This window comes from Carassius gibelio, chromosome B9 (genome assembly GCF_023724105.1).
Source record: "Carassius gibelio isolate Cgi1373 ecotype wild population from Czech Republic chromosome B9, carGib1.2-hapl.c, whole genome shotgun sequence".
Taxonomy (NCBI): domain Eukaryota; kingdom Metazoa; phylum Chordata; class Actinopteri; order Cypriniformes; family Cyprinidae; genus Carassius; species Carassius gibelio.
This window is the reverse complement of record NC_068404.1, coordinates 23,356,998-23,380,916: the sequence shown is the minus strand read 5'-3', so window position 1 is coordinate 23,380,916 and position 23,919 is coordinate 23,356,998. Positions and strand designations below refer to the sequence as shown.

The window sequence follows — 23,919 nt, the reverse complement described above, 5'->3', positions numbered from 1 at the left end:
TTTGCTATCATTTCTAACCAGGAATAAATATTATTAAAAAGAGAAATCAAATATTAAAATAATAAAATAAGTAGTTCAAAGAGAAGTATTTTACCCCCCCTAGAAGTTAATTGTAACTACACTACAGCCTTTTGATTCATTAAAAATTCTAAACATCTTCAACATTTGACTGATCTTAGACATGACATCTGCTCTTGGGCAAATACTATTAGAGGAAAAAAGGTAAATCTAAAACAGAATTTCAGGAACTGAAGACCGAAACGGGGCGTCACAGTTGCTTATGACATCAGTGGAAATGAAGGCAGTGCCACAAACACACAGCCACTGCGCACATCACGAGCAGGTGAGAGACTGACGTCAGGTCGGATGAAAACGGCCATACGATAAACCTGCTCCTTTCCTCTACCGGAATACATCGCTGTTTGAGGATTGTTAATAGTGAGCAAAAATCCAGGATGGTAATAAAATGATGACTGAACGGAGAGAGCATTCTGTTGAAGGGATCGTCCTCCTTCAACGCCAGACGGTGAAATAACATAAACTTCCCCACAACAACCGGGTAAGTGAGCCACACCGCTTGGCTGCTTTATACTGAAACATTGTACAATAAATCAGTTGTGTTTGTTACTACATGTAGTCATTGTGTTTGTGCAATATGCAGTGTTAATACAGGCTAGGCTACTCATTTTCAGAAGGGACTACACCCTGTGAAGTTTATTATGATGTTGCTGTTTTTGAATGTTGACTGTACTTCATTCCACAGCCCAGTGATCTCCACCTCTTAATTGTGTTTCTAGGAATGTAGTTTTTACTAATACTACCTGATATTCAACATTATATGAACTAGATGTGTAATTATGAAAATACAAATCTTTATTATTGTTAGTCGAGGGCAGTTGCTGAATTGATTTGGTTTCATCCTATTTGATGACAAAAGGTGTGCTGCATTCTTATGTAAAATTGGATTTAGAATCAGTAAAAAAAAAAAAAAACTTTTACTTTTTGCTTCACTGGACATGGAGTGACTGATGACTGTATCAGAATTGTTCAATGCACAAAAATATGCAATAGCGTACTTAATATTTAACACTGAAATGTACCAGTATTCTTATGAACTATGTAGACAGTGATATGCAAATTATTAGCATGGGTGAATAGAAAAATAGACAACTTTAACACAAAATACTGTAGTCTGATTTACAGGCTTTGATATCACAAAGAAAACATACTTGAAGTTTATTTTTCTACCGTTTTTATTTTTAGAATTATAGATAATTAGATTATTTTCGATAATAGCCTATTATGCTCAATGAAAATTGCATTATGAACATTATGATCCCATATTTATATGTGTTTATAAATTGGCTATCTTTGTTGATGGACACATTGCATAGGATTGGTTTTTTGTTTTTTTGGTTATTTCTATTTATTTATTCATGTATTTATTGAGCCAATCACCTGACCCATAAATGCAAGTTACCTAATCAGATCTGCAGGAAAAATGGCATCATGACAATGCATATTGGCTGAGCAACAATGTCTCAACCTCTTCAAGGTCATAAAATATGATGACAGTAGAAAAGAAAAAAAAATATCCCATGAAACATCAAAATGTGTACTGTAAAACTGGGAAATATTTTGCTCTCAGTATTTACAACGTCTGTCAATGGAAAATATATTTTTCTGGTTCTTCAAGGTAATGATATTCGATTTACCAACTAAATGTCCCGCAAAAAACAGCCAAATCTTGACCAAATGGCTATGCCCCAAAATTTGAAACTTGCTAGTTAAAGCTACAATGTAAAGATATTATCCAGTGTCCTTAACTGATGTTTATGTCTATCTCACAGAAATGGCGAGTGATCGGGTGGCCATCCTTACGGATGACGAGGAGGACCAAAAAAGGAAATATGTTCTGTCTGAACCATTTAACACTCTGTCCCTGGGGCAGGTGGCAAACACTACACCGTCCGGTCAAACAGCACCAACTTCCCCCACTGACACACACCCTTCTCAGCCCTCTCAGAATATGGACTGCACAGAGAGGTGCTGTGCACGAATAGACAATCACCTCTTGATTTCCAAGGTCTTCTACTTCTTCTTTTACTCCGCATATGGCTCTTTACACCCCCTGCTTGCTGTGTACTACAAGCAGCTGGGAATGACACCCAGCCAAAGTGGCCTGCTAGTTGGGATCCGTTATTTTATAGAGTTCTGCAGTGCGCCTTTCTGGGGAGTAGTGGCGGACCGCTTCAAGAAAGGGAAGGTGGTGTTACTGTTTTCTGTACTCTGCTGGGTGGTCTTCAACTGCGGTATCGGCTTTGTCAAGCCAGCAGCTATGACCTGTGTCAGTAAGGACCCTACTGTTGGGACACCAAGCAATTTTACAAACAATACGCAAACTGGTAACCATACCAGACAAAGAAGATACTTGATGGAGGATGTGTACTCTGCTCCTCCGCTTTCTCAGCCAATATTAGCAGCATATGGACCTCATTCTAGATCCATTCGAAGTGTAAATGTAAATACCACAAGCACTCCCTCTGGAAACTCCACTGAGAATCCTGTCGGCATTACTATGCTGTCTAACTCTACAACAACGTCTCCCCGTCCCTCGACAGTAACATCAAAATCTACCTCGACAACTGAAACACAAGCTACTACTGCCAAACTCAGTGACTATTTTATAGTCTTTAATAAGGAACAAGTAGATACTATATTTCTCTTGATCCTCTTGGTCATTATCATTGGTGAGTTCTTCAGCGCCCCGGCTGTGACCATTGTGGACACCATCACTCTTCAGTACTTGGGACAACACCGAGATCGTTACGGACTCCAGAGAATGTGGGGATCTCTGGGTTGGGGTATCGCTATGTTGTCGGTGGGCATTTGGATTGACCACACGCACATCACAATCATCATCCAGGGCTCGGGTTGTGTCCTGCCCGACTACAAGAACTACCAAATCGCGTTCATTGTTTTTGGAGTCCTGATGACCTCAGCACTGATAGTGGCAACGCAGTTCCACTTTGACAACAGGGTTTATCAGTCAGACGAGGAACGGGACAAGAAGGGGGATGTGGAAATACCTCAAGTCGTGCAGGAAGTCTCGTCTCCAGAGTCCAGCACAGATGATGCACCCGTTTGCCCAGAGAGCAACCCGCAACATTTTCCCTTCAAAGATCTCTTCCGGATCATTTGTGGCGTCCGGTATGGTACGGTTCTCTTTGTGGCCTGGTTCATGGGGTTTGGTTACGGTTTCGTGTTCACCTTCCTCTTCTGGCATCTGGAGGACCTGAAGGGCACCACCACTCTCTTTGGCATCTGCTCAGTGCTCAGTCACGTGTCTGAGCTGGCCGCTTATTTCATCAGCCACAAACTCATTGAGCTTGTTGGACACATCAGGTGGGAACTTAATTATGTGAAATATATGGCATATTTTATACTAAACTGCACTTGTATTAAAAGTTTTTTATGTGGAATGTAGGGGCTTTAATTATGAATATTAATTTAGGGATATAAATTAGAAGTCTTATTGGATTTGTTTAAAGGCGGGTTTGCATGTGCTAGACAAAGTAGGATAACCACTTACCACTTCTGTGTCTGTTTAGTTCACTTCCAATGTAAGTTGTTTGCTGAGGCTTTTCCTGTAATTTGGGACATTCACACTGAAACCAAGAGTCAGTCAGTTTCAGTGAGAGTAGACCGTTGAGCAATTAAGTAGACAATTGTGCACACGAGCATATTTGAATGCAAATGAGCAGCGTCGACTAATGAAAGTGCAGACCATGTTTTTCCACCTGATAGATGAGAGCCGGTTCACACAGAAACCATTTTTGTGTTCTTTTCTGCTGCTTTTAATTATTTTTTGATGTAAACATGCATTAGGTGACGTCTTTAACTGGTGCATCATGTTGTTCTTCCTTTTAGCCCCATCTTTTTACGTTGTTCTTAAGAATGCATCCTGTGTGAACCCATAAGACGCCTATGAAGATTCCACTGTCATTGTGAACAACACCCTTGTTTATTGCCAGTTATTGTTTTTTCTTTAAACCATACCCAAGCAAAACATAGCTTAATTAAGAAATTGGCCAGGATGAATGAACAGCTTGGTTGCAGTTTTACCAGAAAATATATTAATATATATTAAATAGGAAGTGTGAGTAAAAATCTATTGGTTGCCACAGCCATGAAGAAAACATCTTTGGAAGCAGTATTTTTTATTATTTATTATTTATAGTTATATAAATAATAGCGTTATTTATATTTGTAGTATTTATTTCAATTTCAAATTAGCTTTTATTTTACGAATTTTAAGTTTAGTTTAAAGTGCATGGAAAGGCATATTTTTCCTGATGTTGTCAATACATTCTGATTGCTTTAAAATATTGCTTGGGTTTTAAATGATTTACTGATGATATGATATTCAGATGAACAATCTACTATGCATTGTCTGTCTATATCATAAACCGGTGGCCTCTGAAGTTCACGAAAGCTAAACACTCATATATGATCAGGGTTTAGTGTTGAGCAAATTTTTGTATGGGCAGAGCCAATATGGTAGTTCATGTATTTTGGACCTGTGCCCAAGCACCGCCTTCATCTAATGGTTACCATATCCTGGTTGCTTAATATTTTATGAGAATACGACAAAGAACATCTGGCCAAAAGCGATGTAAATGCAATTATTTCTTGTGCCATGTCTTCGTTAACACATATAGACTGGCATATTTGTTGCAAAGTGGTGTACATTAGGCTCACTCAGATTTGTTGAATGTGTCTCAGTAAATACTGTTGACTTTGGCTAAGCTCTAAATGGGCACTGCCTAGCCTTGGCACACAATGTACAACCAAGATGCAGGCCACCCTTTTCAGGATGTTTACCATGTGTATGTGGGCCCTGGTAAACAGGCAGATGGAAAGGTCTGCTCACATCCTCAATCTGCTTTGTGGTATTTCTCAAGTGTGTGGTATTTCCCAGAGCAACGGCTCATCCGAGCGAACAAGATGAATCACGTTAAGATAGCTCAAGTTGTAATGGTGGCTCAGTCTTTGCATTTTTAATGCCGTTAACTGGTAGCATTTAGCAGATGTTTTGTGATACAGAACCCTTAAACAACCCTGAAACTGTTATGTCTGTCGCCAGATGCTGTTTTGTGAAAAGCTGCAACTTGCATCTGCGGGCATTGTAATTGTTCTGCATAACAGAGCTGCAGCTCAATACAAAATATATTTTCTGGTTTACCACACTGAGCATTTCAATTTGTACAAAAAATAATAATAATAATAAAATCTAATGGATTTGAGGTGTTGAAGCTGGCAGAAATGCTTGTGCCATTACTTGATAGCTCATAAACCGATTATATCTCACAATTGGGATTTCTCTCAGAGTGTAATTTTTTTTTTTTATCTCAATTTGATTTTATTTGATCTATCTCACAGTGCTATTTTATATATCAAAATTGTTTCTTTATATTTCATAATGTGACTTATCTCACAATATTTACTTCAAATTTCACAGCGTGACTAGATGTGATGAGATTTACTGAATAACATTTTATATATAAAGTTTTATATAAGTATAAAATAATTTGCTACATTTTCATAGTTCGTAGAATATAAATGAATAAATTCTGGTATTCTACATTTTGAAATCATTTATAGAATCGTCTTATGGAGACGTAGATGATTTGTTCATCCGTGTGATACCTTCGGTTTTGTCTCTGTAGTCTTTGTTAAGTGGCCTATTTTCAGTCATGACTGCGGAGAGGCCTGTAACTTTATCCTGCCATTAGCCCCATCACACATTGTCTAGGCTTTACAGCATTGATCCACTGAGCATGCTTCTTTTGTGGATCGATTCTAAAGCTTTCTAAAGGCAAAGGGTGTGGTGCAGCCAAAACAGTGCACAGTGAAATGTTCTCTGCAGTTCGTAGAGTCAACATTTGCATCTCCCAGAGCTGCTTTTTGCGTGTAGCTGCATGGAGAAAGCAGTTTAAAAGCTCCTGTTTAAAATTTTGTATAGTTTTTTGGTGTTATTATGCTTAAAATGCACACAACTATAGGTAAGCCATTAGTAGGTTGATTTTGACAAAAATGTGTAAACACTGTGGAAAAAACATTGCTCTATTTGAGCTTCCTGACCAGCCCGACAGCAGCGATGCTGACTTTACCAGTGGCGTGAGATTGGGGTGTGCCTATGTGTTTGTTTAAAAAATGATGGATTTGGAAACAGTCATTATTTTAATTAATGTTCTGATTTCTGTATGTTTCTTCTGTATTTGGATGTTCATTCCGGTTACACAGATTGTTGGTTATAATTCTGAAAACAATTTGCTAGGTTTTCATTTTTTATAGCTCATTTAATGTAATTTAGTAGTAAATTCAGCACAACTGTAAGAAAAACATTGGTCTGTCAAGCTTCCTGACAAGTCTGACAACAGCAACACTGACTCAACCAGTGGTGTGAGTTTGGGGTGGGGCTATGTATTTGTTCAACCAATGGCAGACGGGGAGAGTGTTAGGAAACCTGTTTGGAAACCATCTTTATTCTATTCAAAGTTACGTTGAAACGAAAGTAGCAACAGACCTTTCTTCTGTAATTTGACGTACTTTACATCCCAGTTAAAAGGATTATTGGAAAAGAAAAAACTTTTTTATTCCTTATTTTTATTATCAATCTGAGCTTGCAGGTGATCATAAAAAGGGGCGGGTTTTAAGCAAACTGAATGTTTGGAGATGTCACCTATGTTTTGATGTTTTAATTAAAAATTGCTAGAAAATATATGCAGACTATAATTTATGCTTAGTGATGCCGGTAGCAGAGAACGGTTTTCCAGGAAACAACATTCAAAATAAACTGGCATTAATGACATTAACGTTGTTTTTTTCCTGTTGGAGCTTCAGTGTTTGTTGATTAGCACTGGCGAGATCTTGTGCGGTCACGCTCACAGCCCTTACATAAGACAGAGTGAGTCATTCATTCGGGCGTCAGAATAGAGACTGACATCACCAGCAAATGCAACACCCAGCCTTAACTACAATAGGCTTTATAAATCAAACGGGTTTAGCTACACCCAGTGTGACATTTTCATTGTACAGAAAGCATTGTTTCACGTGCATGAATTAAATATGACTTTTAAGTAATGCATGATTGTGTTCTTTCTTTTTAGAGTCCTTTATATCGGACTGGCCTGTAACACCGCACGCTATCTCTACATCTCCTACCTAGAGAATGCATGGATAGTTTTACCCATGGAAGTGCTTCAAGGTGAGAAATCAGGGTTTTTCGTGTTGCTCAACTGCCCTTATCAAACAGGAAGTGGAGTTTGGATTGGTAGGCTGTGTTCTTGAGTGACCACAGCTGACATCGAGATCATCTAAGGACATGATTTAGCTATTTTTGAAGTATATCTGACAGTTTATTGCACATCAGATATGCTGTTGAAATCACACAGTTACAGTTAAGAAATAAACAGAGAGGTTTAAGCAATGCTGTTTTTATTTCAAAGCTAAAAGACACGTGTTACTGATACTTAGGAGACTAGATGTAACAATACAATTGAGATTGACCAATTAATCAGGCCGATTTATAATTAATCTGCATCGACCGATTATGCTGCAAGCTAGGCTGATTTATAGGCAGGCACGTCTGCAGGCAGCTGTACTGGAGAATCTTTCTCCCTCTGGCTGCGTGAGATGGAGCAACTCCATAAAATATGGTTGCTTGTTCTGAAAATCTGACAAGCAACTTAGTTTCTTTACATTTATGTTTGCCGTATTCTCCAATGCATTGATTGACACTGTCTGCTCACAGTTAAAGGCCAATTAGTGCAATAATTTAAGTGTTGTAGCGAAGCTAATTCATCAAATATTCAGCCCATCATGTTTGTCATATGTCGTAGTTTCAGTTTAATTTGCTGCAGGCTCATTTATTGGGAATTAAAAATATTCATGTTAATAAATCATCAAAAAGTATTGGGCTTGTTTTGGGATTGTTGTTGAAGCTTCGGATGCTTGTTTGTCTCACGAGAGTTGGCAACTGTTAGCTTCAGCTAATGATGGCAGGGCAAAACCGACTGATTTGAAAGCATAATTACGTTTTACCTAGTCTTGCATAGCCAGACCCTCAGACTGACGGTAAGGTCTGAAATCCATGGCAGCTTTCATTGGCCAAGGCCCACCTATGACGCCGTTTGACCGAGATGTCAAACAACCAATCACAGTTCGTTACATTTCAGCGTCACGCTTCGGGGTGTGGAAATGCCGTCACAATAACACACCAATATATTTCTTTAAAATGTTTTCAAACTCCAGCATTTAAAAGAACTTTAAAGACAGCGACACATACCGTACATGTCCTAGAAATCCTGTATGATTCAAACGATCCGATGACGACTTCGAAACTCCTGAAGTGTTTACACTTTTGTGCGTCATATGCATCAGATGTTCAGCCATCGGTCCGTGGGCGTGATGTCTGAGGCTGAGACAACGTTTAAGATAGCACACGTACGTCTACAAGATATGTCTATTAAAGATCACTTGATCTGGAAAGCAGCTGCCGTGTACAAACTTCTGGAAGACGTCTGTAAGATGTCACTCTTATATACATTCTAAATCATCTTAGAACATCTTAAAGACATCTAATAGACATCTATTTGACATCTGATAGAAAACATCCCATGGACGTATTGTAAATGAGCATGGCCTGTAAAAAATAAATCTTTCAGATTAAAATGCAAGACGTCAAATAGACATCTCTGAGATGCATGTGTGCTATCAGGTTATCCTGCTAGAATTGATACCAACTGTGCTTATCGTATTCATAATTCAGTTATTTGCACGTAAAAGTAGAAAAAATTCAGACGAAAGTCCTGGGCTTATAATAATGTGCACGTTAACTTACCTCATAAAATATGTCTGTGGGTCCAACAACAGCCTCCACAATGTCATTGCTCTTTGCCAGTGCACTCTTAAGCATTAATGAGCAGCAGGCTGTTTAATATGTGTGAACTTTTTTATTTTTGTTATCACTTTGGCCATTTGACTTCTAGCAGTGTCCAGTGTTTCTCATACATTGAGTTATTTGTGGCGCTCAGTTTTGAAATTGTGACGAGCTACCACAAATGTATGGGAAACACTGGACACTGCTAGAAGTCAAATGGCCATAGTGTCAACAAAATAAATAATAGGAAAAAAAGAAAAGGCTTATATTTCATTGAATGAACTGAGTATGGAATGCCATCACTGCCACAATTAGAAATAAAGAAATGTACAAAGAAATGTAAAAAACGTTTCAAAATTATAATACAGCGCAGGTGTTTTCATATGAATGTTATCTTTGAAAAGAACTGACCGTCTTCAGAAAAGCTTTGATGTCATTCTCATTTCGTCTTTCCTCTAATGCCTGATGAAGTAGAGCTTATTTGATTACAGCCGTTACCAGGGAAACCACTATTTCTCCTGCTCCAACAGTGCCTCCTGCTGGCAGAGAATGAATTAGCATTTCTGTGGGAAACACTGGTATTTGTCAGTGAGAAGGTGCTTAATTTTTGACCCATGTATTATTACTATGAATGAGGCTACTACTACTATTACTGTCTTGTACCTTGTAAATAAACATTTACTTAAACTCTCTTTTATGAAATTAAGGGGGGAAAAGATAGGAAAATCAGGCAAAAAATCTGCATCATATATCAGACATTGGCTGCCCTGATTTCTAAATATCAGCATCAGCAAGAGAAAAACACATATCAGTCAACGTCTACAATACATCTTTCGACATCAGTTCTTAGAAGAGTGAACTCTTCTGTTTCTGTGGAAAGCACAATTATTAAAAGACCTTTGAAACTTTCTAAGCAGGTTTAAAAGCCTGTTTAGCTGCTTCAGCCACTATTGTCCTGCGACTGTGTTGACTATTGACAGTGTACAGGATGACCCTGTTCCCACCTCACATGGGTGGATGCTAAAAAACTCACAGGAATAAATGACATTTTAAAATGTATTCAAATAGAAAACTGTTTTTTCAAATAGCAAAAAATATTTCTAAATATTACAGTTTTTGCTTGGCTTTAGATCAAATAAAAATTTAATAAGAGACTAATTAAAAATTGTGTTCTTCAAAAACTGGTAAATTAGTGTTTAAGACTGATTATTTATATAAGTTCTAAAGAATAATTTGATTAATATGAAAATACAGTGTGAGACCAATCCAATACAACAAAAAAACGTATTAAAGGAAGTTGTTAGGCACAACGTTAAGCTGTTTACAGTTCCTTTTTAAATGAATGTTCTTGTTATATTAGTCAATACAGGCAAACCAAAAGATACATTTATTAAGTAATAACAAGTTAATAAATAATCACACAAAACGAAGTACATTTCATTTGTAAATTAAATGCACTAAATTATACAAAACAGGCATAATTATATAGTTAATATATAAAGTATTTTAATAGATAATTCACTTTTTACTATTATGACAGCCTAAAATAGCATGTTCTACTGCTGACTCTCTGCAAAAAATTTTAATATTTTTGGTTATTGTTTGTTGTTCATATTTTGCTTTTGCATTTGGTTCCTGATGAACTTTTAATGGTCTTGTGTAGCAGTCATATTACATAGTGTCTGTATAGAGCTGCTTTTCAACATTAAATTCATATTTGTTTATTTATGAACTGCAAATGTTGTCTTATTGTTGTGGTCATATGTATTATAAATGTTTCTCCATTCAAGCAGATGCACAAGTGTTTATTTATGTTGATGTGTCGTGCAGGTTTGACACATGCAGCCGTGTGGGCGGCATGCATCTCATATTTGAGCGCTGCTGTTCCTCCAGCTCTGCGCACGTCGGCTCAGGGCATCCTGCAGGGGCTGCACCTGGGGCTGGGGAGAGGCTGTGGAGCCATGCTGGGAGGGGTTTTTGTCAACTTCTTCGGTATGACATCAACAAAGACCATGTGACATCACAGACATTCCACACTTGTGCCTCATGCATGCTTTGATGCTGTTTTATATTTAGACACAGTTACAAAGATTCAGACTCTTGTAGTTAAAGTGAATTTGATTTTGTTTGTTTTTAAATTAAATATGTATAAATTCTTATATTTCATTTTTAAATATCTTACTTAAAACTTATTTGACAAAAAATACAATAAAAACAGTAAAATTGTAAAATAATATCACAATTAAAAATATTATATATATATATATATATATATATATATATATATATATATATATATATATATATATATATATATATATATATACTTTAGATATAGATAGACGTGATCCTTCAGAAATCATTCCACAGCTGATTTGGTCCTCAAGAAACATTTGTTATTATCAGTGTTGATAATAGTTTTTTGATGCTGCAATTCATTTTGGGGTGAGTAAAGGGAAAATAATTAATCTTTTTATTCAGCAAGGATGCATTAAATTGATCAAAAGTAAAAATGTTTTCAAATAAATTATTTTCATTTTCATCCTGAATTCTGAACAAAATGTCACCGTTTCTACAATAATATTTAGCAGCAAAAAAAAAAAAAGCATTTTAGAATGATTTCTGAAAGAGCAATGATTTTCTTAAGACTAGAGTAATTGTTTCTGAAAAATTAGCTTTGCCATCACAGAGATAATTTGTTATATATATATTTAAATAATTTAAATATTATATAATATTTAATATTATATATAAATATAAATAAAATTTTATTTATATATAATAAATAAAATTTGTTATTTTATATATATAAAATATGTATAGAGTATTATAACATTTATATATAAAACATTCTCAGTCTTTTGGACCCCCTGCTGAATATACATATATCAAGCATAACTTTCAGATTGTGCTTTTCAGTGTGAATGACTTTCAGCTCACAGTTTCAAGCTTTTCATCTTGCAAACTTCCTGTTTAGGTGCTGCAGAAACCTTCAGAGGCCTCGGAATGGCCTCTCTAGTCACATTACTCATCTTCTCTCTGATACAGTGGCTGTTAGGTCAGAACGAGGATAAAAGTATGTTTCATCCTGTTGTTTAACAATAAAAAGGTCATTTTGCTGCAGTGAAACCTGCGACAGCTTATTGATTACGTCTTTGTGCTCTTTTACAGAGGGCTCGATGTTGGCTGAGAACATCCCAGTTCCCTCCAGCCCAGTGCCTATCGCCACTATTGACTTAGTCCAGAACCAATCGGCATCTCAGCCAAACCTCGAATCAAAGACTCCTCCAAAGAAAACCAGGCATCAGGAAGAGCAAGAAGATGTCAACAAGCCGCCCTGGGTGGTGTCTGCTTCCCCCTGGGTCACCATCGCTTTCGCCCTCTATCAGATCAGAGATATGGTTGCTTTGTCAAAGAACAAGGCCTGTGGTGAAAGTCAAGCCCCGCAGGTAGGGTGGCACCCTTTGTGATTTGGGATGTGGACGTAAGGAGGTGGTGAAAGTTTCACTCTTGCTTTTAATAACATTCATTACTAATTTTCTTGTTTATATCTATTAATTTGTCATCTTGGCTTTTTGGTGTGTAATTATTGTGAAAACCAATTTCATACTGATGGTAAATTATATTTTAAACCTCTTTACTGAATTGTTCAATCTTTCTCTTTGCATTCATGCTGTCATTTTCTCAGGGGAAAGGTGAGAAAAAACCCATGCACTTCGCACTTTGATTTTTGTACACAAAACTGCATGCAGTCCTGTCACAGTCTGGTATTGCATTTCCTCTCTCATTCTTAATGTATTCTTGGATAATTTATGTAAGTCTTACTAACACCATTGTTTAACACACATCTTAGCAAAAATAGATGCTTTTCTGTTGTCAGTTTTGTTTGTCTTTTCTTAAACACACTTCTGTGCTTCAGCTACTTTGTGTCCTCATATTTGAATTCAAACAAATGCTTGGTTGGGAAGTCTCTTGAAATATGTCCAAAAACCTGTCTAGGTCATATTTCACCCTAAAATATCATATTTTTGGTGATATATTTATACCACATGTTCTCAAAGTTTGATTTAAAAATTATTTACATGATTAAGTATTAATGCATCATAGTAATAACTGATTTTTATTTTTATTTAAAAAATACAGTATTATTTCTTTAGTCTTTTTTCATAAGAATAAATGAAAAAGGTTACATCTAGGTATAATGTTAATGATAATGATAATTGAGGAAGAAATATTATAAAAATTATTTTTAGAACCAGTTTCTTGAACTTTTATATTTTTGGATTTATGCTTTAAAAAGCTTTATGCTTTTGTTATACTGCCTTTATATTTGTTGAAATAAAAATGTATCATTAACCCTATAGAGAATTAAATATTATTAAAATAAAAAATAAAAACCTTCTTATGCATTAAGAAAATGAGAATTGAGAAAGAAAATGTGAAAAATCTCATCATAAAATAAAAAATAAAAAAAGTACATATTGTTTACATTTTGGGGTAAAATGTTTTAAAAAGCACTCTAGCACACTCTTTAACAAATAAAGTGTACCTTACTTCTGTCATATATTTTGCATGTTTAACCTTTATGTTCTCTTCTTGTAGGAGACAAATGAGCAAACCTCTGCGATGCCACCTGCTGATGAATCCACATCATCGCAACCCGATATATTAAGTCCAGCAGAATATCTCTCCCAAGGACCTACTACCAATGCATTCATTCCTCTAAACACACATCCTGTCCGACCTGTGGAAGAACTGTCTCCATCCGCAGGGACAAACGAACCAGTAGAGAACTCCGCACCATTGCCAGGGCACTCCAAACAGCAGCCTCCACAATCCAAAATCAACTGAACCTCTTTGGGATATAGCCTTATGATTTAGAATCATGTTATGGGGTGTGAAAGGTGACAGCTGACTTTGGACCAAAAAATATTATGTTGACCTACAGGTATTCTATATTAGCGAAGGATTTGTTTTCCGAGGCGATAAAATCAATATGCTTTGCACTGCCACAGTAGATGTCTTGCCTTACTCACAAAGGGCCTGCAAGTCTCTGTAAAGAATGTTTGAAGGTCAGTGCCTCTGAGGAGATCTGCACATTACAGAGCGTCTAATGCTTCTAATCTAACAGCTGAGGTGCTTCAACATAATATACATGGGACTTGATACTGCAATAGAGAAGCATAGTTGCTTTGCATTCTTTGTTATTTTGCTGATTGTGCTTCATTTCTTGTGACCAAATTGAAATATAAAACATCTACTCTGTATAAAATATGTAAAAGCCATGCTCTGTTCTGTTAAATATATGCAGTCATATCCATAAAACTATGCATAAAATAGTAGCGATTACAAACCATCAAAAAGTATTGATTTGCACTATGGTGTCTGAAACCATCTGCCTTCTCAGCTTTGTGTATAAGTGACCTCTGCTTATGTTTACATATGACGAAACAATACAATATTCTGGTTGAGAATTGAGCCATTTGTCTTTTTTAATTAAATTAGATGGCAATATAAAAGACTGTAAAAACTTGAAATGTTTAGAAAAACATACATTCTTCAAGATAAAAGTTCAATAAAAAGGAAAGAATTGAAATGGCAGCATAGGCAGATACGTAAACCAGCACGAGTTGATGCACCATCCAATCTGATATCGGCCCTCCAAGACTAGTATTGGACCTCCCTGCACTAAAGGTTATGGTGATAGAAAAATAAATGTATCAGATGGGAGGGGGGTTGGGTATTTTAGTGATTTTGTGCAGTCAAAGAAATTGCATTCGTCCACAAAACCTTTGTATTCTCCCAAAAACGCAGGTTCTGGGGGGGAATACATTTTGCCAATGAAAAAGGTTCCTAGAAGAACGCAACAATTGTGCGTAAAAGCAGATGCTTTTTGATTACAATGTCCGTTGAGGTTACCTATAATTTTATCATTTGTGAGCTCCAAAAAGGACAGAAAAAGGACCATAAAATTAGTCATGTTGCCCTATTTTACATGTCTTCTAAAGCCATAAGGGACAAATGAATAAAAAACAAAAATTAAAAGGGTCAAAACGCGTCACTCTAGCGCATGTTTCTACAGAAAAGCAAAAGCTCATTCTGCGTGAATGGAATGCCTCCACAAATTGAGCACCACATTTCAGATCACTCTCTTCCCGTATGTACTTAAAAAAAAAAGGCGCGAAAAGTAAACTCGAATGGTCAAACGTGTAAGCTAGTTCATATTTACATTAAAAACAAAACATGAAAAAGTGGAATGTAAAAACGAATTTTCCTTGAACAGCCACTAAGATTGCTTTATGTGATAAATAAACGTAAGTTGTTATTTAATAGTAACACGTTCTGCTATTCTATCATATGACGTCAGAAGACATGGAACAGAACGCGTAAGCCATGAACATGCTTTGATGTCCGTTTTGGAGGTTTTAGAAACGCGTTTAGTTTCACTATATGATCATTTGTAGATTCTGCTAAACGTCCTCTACTTGTTCAGAGGCAGACGTAGAGGTTTATATTAAAATGGGGACGAGTAAACAACAAGATACTTATAAGGGAACTGTTTCTTTAACCAACACTAGAGGGCACGGTTTCCTTAAATAACATAACAGCCGTGGTACTGTATGTGTTAAGTCATTGTCTTGAGCATTTGAGGGAAATGTATTAATGATTGCAATGATGTCCTGATGATCTGATATACCTGAGAGCAGCACAGTCCCTATCTATTAACATACAGTATGTACAATACAGTGTTATTCCCAGCTCTACATCACCTGGGTAGTAGAATACGAACTCCTTCTAAAAAAATATAACAACCCACATCTTCTGAAAGAGATCATTAAAAGCAAATGCGAGCAAAAGATTATTTTAACCATCCTTATGGACCTACTAATGTTCCTTAGAGTCATTCCTTCCTAAAATATTTTGCAATTCAAAAAGTCTCTATTAAAATAACATAAAATCACTCAACCTACAGACAGAAGGACAATTTTAAAAGAAATCCTGGTCTTCTGGATCCATGGGTTCTGGCTGAGGGGTGTAGGTGGCGGGGGGATACGGGCAGACAGCTGGAGTGAATACATCAGGACTGGGGATGTTATTTTGGGTTGGAGGACTGTTTCTCTCCAGCTCGTCTTCGCTATTGTCCTCTGCTTCTCCTCTGTGCGACTGGGTGTCGCTGGAGCTGCTGTTAAAGAGCAAGTTTTCGTAGTATGCCCCGCCAAGCCCATACTGATTCTCATGATTCTGAAGCTCCTCTTGGGTGATGTGGCTACCACTGCGGAGAAACTCTGCATACCTGAAAGAGGCAGAAAACAATTGGTGAGGAACATCATTAAAATAACATAGGATGACCTTTGTACATACGCATATTTTGATGAATACAAAATATAAATACCTATGTGGTGATCGGAGTCTCAACACAGTGTCCCATGCAGGAAAGCCAGGCCTGTTACAGTGCTCCCGTAATTCATCCAAAGAGGCTCTGGTGTGGACCTCTCCCTGCTCTCTGTATTCCTCATCAGTCAGTAGTAGCCTGAGCTTGGGCCGTTTCTTCCTCCAGAACAAGCCCAGGAGTGAGAAAAAGAGACTGAAGGCGGAAAGTCAAAGTTAAAACAAGCACATTTTTATGATTACATAGGCCTATTTTACCTGTTCAAAGGTTTATTTCAGCTTATGATTAGCCTTTATTTTCCATCTTAGACTTAGTCAGCATGAACTCAAAATTACAATATTTATTTTTCTTAATGCATGTCTTTTTGTGCGCAATTCATCTCTGCACATTATTTGCACCAAACAAAAAAAGAAGACTGAAGATTTTGTGTGTGACGTTTGACGCCAATATAATGACGCCAATATAATATTTTTAAGAGAATTCATTGTTACACATCCAAAATGAAAAATTATGTAATCTAATCCACTGTAATGCAACGCTGCATTTTTATAGATTTAAAGATCCATTTTTTTTATTCAGCTTAGACGTCATGCTATGACTTATCAATCTACTATTGGTTACACCATGTTTTCACATCATACGAATTCGGAGGGCAGAGTTCACCAAACCTAAACTTTGGTGCGCAGCTTAATTTGCATAATTTGCTTCTGTCTCATGCAAATTTCCAGGAATGGAAGTCAATGGAACAAAAAGTATAGTATCACCAGCCCTTTTTAATCCTTTCTCCAACCTCCTGGCTTCATATCGGCAAGTAACGATGATCAGTTTTGAATTCAATTGGATGGGGAAAAGCCCTGCCCTAAAAATTTGTCTCCTGTTACACAGTTTGTGGTGCTTTTCTTACCTGCACATCCACACCAGAAGGCTCCAGGCCAAGGGCAGAATCTTCCAGCACAACAGGAACATGATCAGTACGTAGCAGGCAGGGGGGAATGTGATCCCATAGTACACCATAACCATGCCCACTACTTGCATACACCACGTCATAAAGTTGAGGGTGTGTTTGTTGGTGATGGGCCCATGTTTATAGCACACAGCAAAGCTAAATAAGCCAGATATGAGCACATAAACTGCAGAGAAAGAGAAAAGAGAAAATGTCAATATCATTTTTAAAATGTCAAGTTTGGTATTATTGACCTCTCTGCACATGCATGCATTCATACAGCACCATACCATTTTATGTAGTAAGGTAACAATTAAAAAAGCACACCCAATTTGTGTCAGAATAAAGCAGCCTGCCTGAGCTTGCCTGTCATGAACAGCCCATAAAGCAAAAGAAATAATACGTACATACAACACTCAAGTTACGACAGTCACAATAGAACTATACACACTGAAACAACCTAGTGTCACGTTGCAATCTTTCACTTGCTAAAACGTGCATTATTGACTGTGACATCAATATAAAATAGTGGATGTCATGTGGTATATTTGCCAAGCTTACTACACTCACTGAATGCAAACATTATGGGTTATTGCTGCAACAATGGATTGCCAAATTCTCGTTTATACAATCCAAAGAACAAGGGTGATACATAAATGTAACAATATTGGTTATACTAATGTACTGTGTCATTATTTACTCACTATAATTAATTGAAGAGAATTGACTCTATTATAAACAGATAGCTCTTTTAGCTCTTAAAAACAAAAATCACCCTTTTGACAGTACATCACAAAATGCTTTTTTGACTGATCTGAGAAAACAAAGAAGAAAAAAAAAAAAAAGAGGAAATAAAAGGGCCAAGAAAGCAGAAATTCACTGTGGCTGTAATCCTCCCAGAGCCTTTTTGTTTTAGGCACAGAAATCAATGTTCCAGCAGCACTGTGGCTTCTTTCCCTTAATCTTAATATGCCTGTGGTTCTCGCATTCAAACAAAGATGCATTTACATACTGCGAGTGCTTGAAGAGGGAAATTGATTTGGCAGAGAATAGAGTCTATTGAGCAGTCAAGAGGCAGTCATTTCAGGATTCAAAATACTTGGCCCTCATATTAGAACACTAACGGAGCCAAGATATACGATACAAAAGGTGAATCTCAATCTGCTCTCGACTGTTACTATGTGATGCTGGCATGTACTAATGCAAGCGCTTCAGCTGATGAAACATGCAGCGAGAGTGTGTAGAAGGATAATCTGTCTAAATGACATGTACAGGAATTATTCTATTGTGTAAAGAACACATCAAGCTAATTAACAGACAAGACGTGGCATTCAACTGAAACACAAAACTGTACAAGAGGAACATTTGAAAGACCATTTATTAACATTAGCGAAGGCTTACTGTCTGATGTAATTAGCTGATGAGATGATTGCAAAGGAAAAACAGGGCAAGATGAGTTGTAACAGTAAAAGGTTGCCTAGTTACCCAGTAATTCCATCCAGTGATCAGTCACAATGTCATCCCATTCATTTAACACCCTCTGGATCCCCATGTAGGACAGACCAGAGCCAGCGCCCAACAACACCAGGAACAGCCCTCGCTGCGTGGGGGAAACAGAGCCTTAGTGAATGTGTTTGACCTTCTGACCTGCCCTAAAACTGTGAGCTGCCAATCATTCTGTAATTGATTGAACAGCACTGTTTTTTTCTTTTTTATAAATCCTTACGATGATGTACATGACTGAGGATGTTTGTGTGGAGGAGTGAGTCTCCACCTCCCTTTATCTTTAATCTCATCGGCAGAAAAATGACAGCCTTGACAGGCTTAAACTCATACTACTTATCCAACATGTTTGATCAGTGTGAGGAAATATGTATTACTGTGTGATCATGATCAAGGTACACACCGTTGGTACGAAGTTTCGGAGCACGAGCGTCAGGAAAACAAATGTGGCGATGACTCCTAGTATAACGCCAGTTGTGTAGAAGAACAGTGGACTCCTTGAAAACAAGAAGAGTCAGAAGGTTAGAATAATGTGTTTTAAGTTAAAACCACAAATGAATTAAATATCAATTTTAAGTGACCACAGCTGTCAAGCTTCAAAAAAGCACTGTAAAAGCTATATAAACGTATTCCACATATTTTTCGCATTAGAAAAATCCCTGAAATTTAGCTTATTCAAGAAAAATCTTCCCTAGTTACAACACACATGAAACCCATTGCCTTTTTGTCATCAAATCATGTGTGGAATGCACACTGATTTCAATGTTAATACAGCTGGGACTTCAAAGCATTGGTAGACAGGCAGATTTTCAGCAAACAATTATTACATTTAACTGCAATGCCCCCCACTGTTCAAGAGCATATTTAAAGATAAATACATTTAATTTATTTTAAACTGCAAAAAGAAAAGAACTGAAATGGTCATGAATTAAAATAATTAAAAATAATCAAAATAATACTGACCCTATTTTTGTTGTTTAATTGTTTAGCTGTTTATTTAGTTTAAAGCAGTGGTCTCAAACTCAATTCCTGGAGGGCCACAGCTCTGCAGAGTTTAGCTCCAACCAGCTCCAAATCACACCTTTTTGTTTCTAGTAGTTTCTAGTAAGTTTCTAGTAACCCTGAAGACCTTGATTAGCTGGATCAGGTGTGTTTGATTAGAGTTGGAGCAAAACTGTGCAGAGCTGTGGCCCTCCAGGAATTGAGTTTGAGACCAATGGTTTAAAGCTTGTTTTGAAAGCTTTTAAAATAAAAAATATATTTTAAGTAGTGCTGTCAAATGATTAATCGCGATTAATCACATACAAAATGAAAGTTTTTGTTTATATAATATGTGTGTGTGTACTGTATGTATGTTTATATAAACATAACACACATGCATGTTTATATATTAAATGTATTTATATATAATATAAATTATATAAATATATATACAAATGTAAATATTTTCAAACTACATGCTGTATGTGTGTGTCTTTATATAAACATAATATACACAGTACACACAAATATATTATGCAAACAAAAACTTTTATTTTGGATGCGATTAATCGCGATTAATCGTTTGACAGCATTGATTTTAAGACATCTTGCAGCACTCTTTGTAGTGTGCATCCCCCTAGTTGAGAACCACTTTAATAAAGGCTTTATCAATTTTAAATAATGTACCGAACTGAATATCCCTTATCCAGACAGCACAGGCAGGCATCAAAAGATACCCAAAATATTACTTCAGAAGACCAATTTTACTATGGTCTCTATAAAAAGATTCTTCAGAAAATGCCTTAATTTTTTAGGTGAACAATTCCTAAAATATAAAAAGTCATTTTTATATTAAACTACTTTATCTTATCCAAGTTTAAGGTGGTGTAATTCGTTTGCAAAAAAAGAAAAGAAAACCTTGATCAGAATTAAATCTGACATTCTACTGCAGATATTCTCTCGATGAGAACATCTAAACTAGAACTAAATTGCCACTTACCTGCATACATTTCCCGCTCCGAAAAACAGCACCAGCCCACACACAAAAAGCAGGAAGCACATTCTATTTAACCCTGTAAAAAGAACACGATTGTGATTCATTGCCAAACTAGTCTTTGTAAGAATAAAGTGTGAGTGGCTTTCTGGCTCACTTTTGTTGGAGACGTGTAATGTATACTCAGTATTGCTTCTAGGCGACTTGGTCATGAAGCAGACATCTTCATCAACCAGAGGAATGTCCAAAGACTTCCCCCTGCGGATACTGGACGGCCAGTAGTGTTCAACAAAGCAGTTAATAACTGTCAGAAGATCATCTGGATGGTGGCAATTTCCCATCTCCACCGGGAACACGGCAAAGACGTCATTATCACTTGTCACGTTGACCTGCGAACAACAAGTTGTGTTTTGTCAGCATTCAATTTCAAGGGAGTTAACCCAAATGTTTTTGTTTTTTTTGGCATTATTTACTTTATTATTTACCCTATGTTGTTCCAATTCAAAAATGAATTTAAATTATTACCTTGAAGGTGGACCAGATGTCCTTCCATTTGATTACTGTACCAGGGCTGTAACAGAAGCAGCGACTCCCAGAATAGTCGTGGGCACTGTCTCCCTTCACATAGGTGCAATCTGTCAGAATCAGGAAAGGATCAGAGTAACTCCTCTGCTTTGATTTAACAATCCCCATCATCCGTTTCTTCTTTTCCATATCTAAAACAGTACAAAAGCATCCCAGAACAAGACCAACTGGCTCCTGAAGAGCTTCTGCCCACAGACTAAATTCATCTTAATCACTGAACTAATACAACTGCAACATCCTCACTTCATAAAAACCTGACATGCTTATGCGTGGCTACTTCTATCCAACAGTTTTAAGTCACACAATTTATGTTCTTCATTTACAGCAGGGTTTCCCAATCTGGGGATTATAAGTGAACTGTTACTGCAGGAGATCTGTTAGTTGATGATGGTAAGCTAATAATTAAATAAATAATAAAAATGTATAATTTATTTGAAAAACATACAAAATAAAACACTAAAACTATAAGCGTATCTATTTTATTTGTTCTTCAATGCTATGACTTTTGTGTAGATAAAGATGACCGTATAAAGGCATGACTGTTTGGATTTATATGAAATGGTAACACTTTACCAAAAATAGTCTTTTTGTAACATTAAGGTTAATAAATACTGTGAAAGCATTGTTCATTGTTGCAACATTTATTGATACATTTATCAATTTTAAAGTTATATCTCTTATCATTAGCTAATGCACTGTGAACTAACATGATTGATCAAGGTATATGCCTAATTAATATTTAAAAAGTATAGTATCTTTTTTTATAGCTCACAGTTTTGTTTTTGTTTTGTTTTTTGTAATAAAGTTCAGCAGTATTTTACTTGGGAGAGTTATGTTCATTTTCATTAGTATTCATTATAAAAAGTTTTTTTATTGACTAACTTGTTATCATCCAGTGCAATCACTTCTCACACTGTTTTCATCATGGACATAAACTGGACACAAGTGAGAACAAAACAGACCCCATAAAAGTACTACAGGGCCTAAAAAAACGCTTCATTAGTCATAATATATATATATATATGGAACTGATATGAAAAACCTTTACAGATGCTCAGTCAGAAATCAGGTTACAAGAACCATGATAAGATTGCATACACATGCAGACAAACCAGTTATGTGTGGTTATTGTTGTCTGGATGCTGAAAATCTCAGAGACTTAAACTGTTATCCATATTGCTTATTCTAAAATAAAAAAAAGACCGGAAAACCAAATACCACGAACTATTTCCTTATAACGTTAACGTTAGTCTTTTAAAAAAAAAAAAAATACTTATGTAACACTTATATAACTAATTTTACATAATAACAAGGCCCCTCTGTAGAAAGCATTAACTTTACAGGTCTGAAAAGTAAGTATAAGTAACTTTAACGTCACATAAATTACATATTTATGTCCAGCTCATATAACGTATGTTCACAACACAAATAAAGAATAGTTTAACTACACCTGGTGGTTTTATTGAATTCAAAATCTCATAGATAAAGATATGTCGAACAACATCTATACACGATGTAACTGTTTTGAAATGTTAGTTATGTTCGTTTATGCTTTAGTCTGTTTAGCATATGGCTCAAATCATTTACCTGCGTATAAATAGCCTTTGTTTCCTTCTGCACTTTGCCAGGAAGCACACAAAAGTGCTAAAACGGGTATAAGAGCAAATAACTTTCCCATGTTTTTGTGGCTTATTGTGTTAAATTGATGGTTTTGGTTAATACTTGGTCTGCTAATCTAGCATTGAGCTAAGCTAATGTTTTCGGTTTCAAATTCGGTGGGCTTCGTCAAGCTCCGTGTAACCCAGACCAGACTAACAGTTTCAGAGTGCATGATGGGTCATGATATTTTAATTTAACGTTACTCATTTATCAATTACAATTTAAAATGTAGAAAGCTAAATGACAAACAAAGTCGTTAAATACACAAAAACAACATTAAAAGCTATTTCAAAGTTGAAATTGTCTAAATGGAGTCAATTTTGTGTTCGATTACTCCGGTCTTAATCCGCAGTCAAAGGTTTAAAAATAAACAACAATACGCATTTAGTTAGATTTATGTAGGCTACTATTGTAGAGTTTAGTAGGCCTTTATTCAGTTTGCTTTTATTTTTCTTCTTATTTTTAGTCTTTGTTTTTAATTTAGCATAAGTTTTAGTCATTCTGTTATGTGCTTTTGTAATTTTTAAGCTTTTTTATTTGACTATTTATGTTTAATCAATTTTTTATATCAGTCTTCATTTATTTCCTAGTAATTTTAGTGCTTCACCTTTGGAGTTAACTTTTCAACATTTCTGTTTTTTTTTTTTTTGTTGTTGTTGTTGTTGTTTTTAATCTAATATTTAGATTTTATTTTATTTTAGCATTAGGCCTACTTAAATAAGCAAAAATGTTTTAGTTTTAGTAAGTTCAGAATACAATAGATTTGTACTGCTTACTGCAAAGTAAACAATGTTGCATGTTGCATGCATTAATACATTTTTTAATTAAAATATTAAGATTCTGTGTAAAAATGCAAGAAGAAGCTGTTCTGATAATAAAACTATTCTAATATTACATCCATTTGTTTACAACACTGGAAT

At 36.1% G+C, this 23,919-nt stretch overlaps 2 protein-coding genes across 4 annotated transcripts; one reads left to right on the top strand and one right to left on the bottom strand.

Moving 5' to 3' along the window:
* Window positions 1-252: 252 nt before the first annotated feature.
* On the top strand, window positions 253-14,418 carry LOC127965053 (major facilitator superfamily domain-containing protein 6-B). Of its 3 annotated transcripts, none has more exons than XM_052565595.1 (7): window positions 253-559; window positions 1,851-3,405; window positions 7,173-7,270; window positions 10,775-10,936; window positions 11,922-12,020; window positions 12,116-12,393; window positions 13,547-14,418. In XM_052565595.1, the coding sequence occupies exons 2-7, from the start codon at window positions 1,853-1,855 to the stop codon at window positions 13,793-13,795; spliced, it is 2,439 nt and encodes an 812-aa protein (XP_052421555.1). In that variant the 5' UTR covers window positions 253-559; window positions 1,851-1,852; the 3' UTR covers window positions 13,796-14,418. The 3 variants fall into 3 exon arrangements, 2 of the variants coding, with proteins under 2 accessions (XP_052421555.1, XP_052421556.1); XR_008155243.1 differs by having other exon boundaries at window positions 303-559; window positions 12,116-12,639; window positions 13,547-13,684; XM_052565596.1 differs by having other exon boundaries at window positions 303-559; window positions 12,633-13,690.
* Window positions 14,412-23,149, bottom strand: LOC127965054 (nuclear envelope integral membrane protein 2). The gene is made up of 9 exons (XM_052565597.1): window positions 22,928-23,149; window positions 21,281-21,390; window positions 20,913-21,144; window positions 20,762-20,834; window positions 19,184-19,277; window positions 18,763-18,877; window positions 17,239-17,464; window positions 16,338-16,529; window positions 14,412-16,238 (listed from the first exon to the last, which is right to left on the bottom strand). The coding sequence occupies exons 1-9, from the start codon at window positions 23,016-23,018 to the stop codon at window positions 15,932-15,934; spliced, it is 1,440 nt and encodes a 479-aa protein (XP_052421557.1). The 5' UTR covers window positions 23,019-23,149; the 3' UTR covers window positions 14,412-15,931.
* Between the last annotated feature and the right edge of the window lie 770 nt (window positions 23,150-23,919).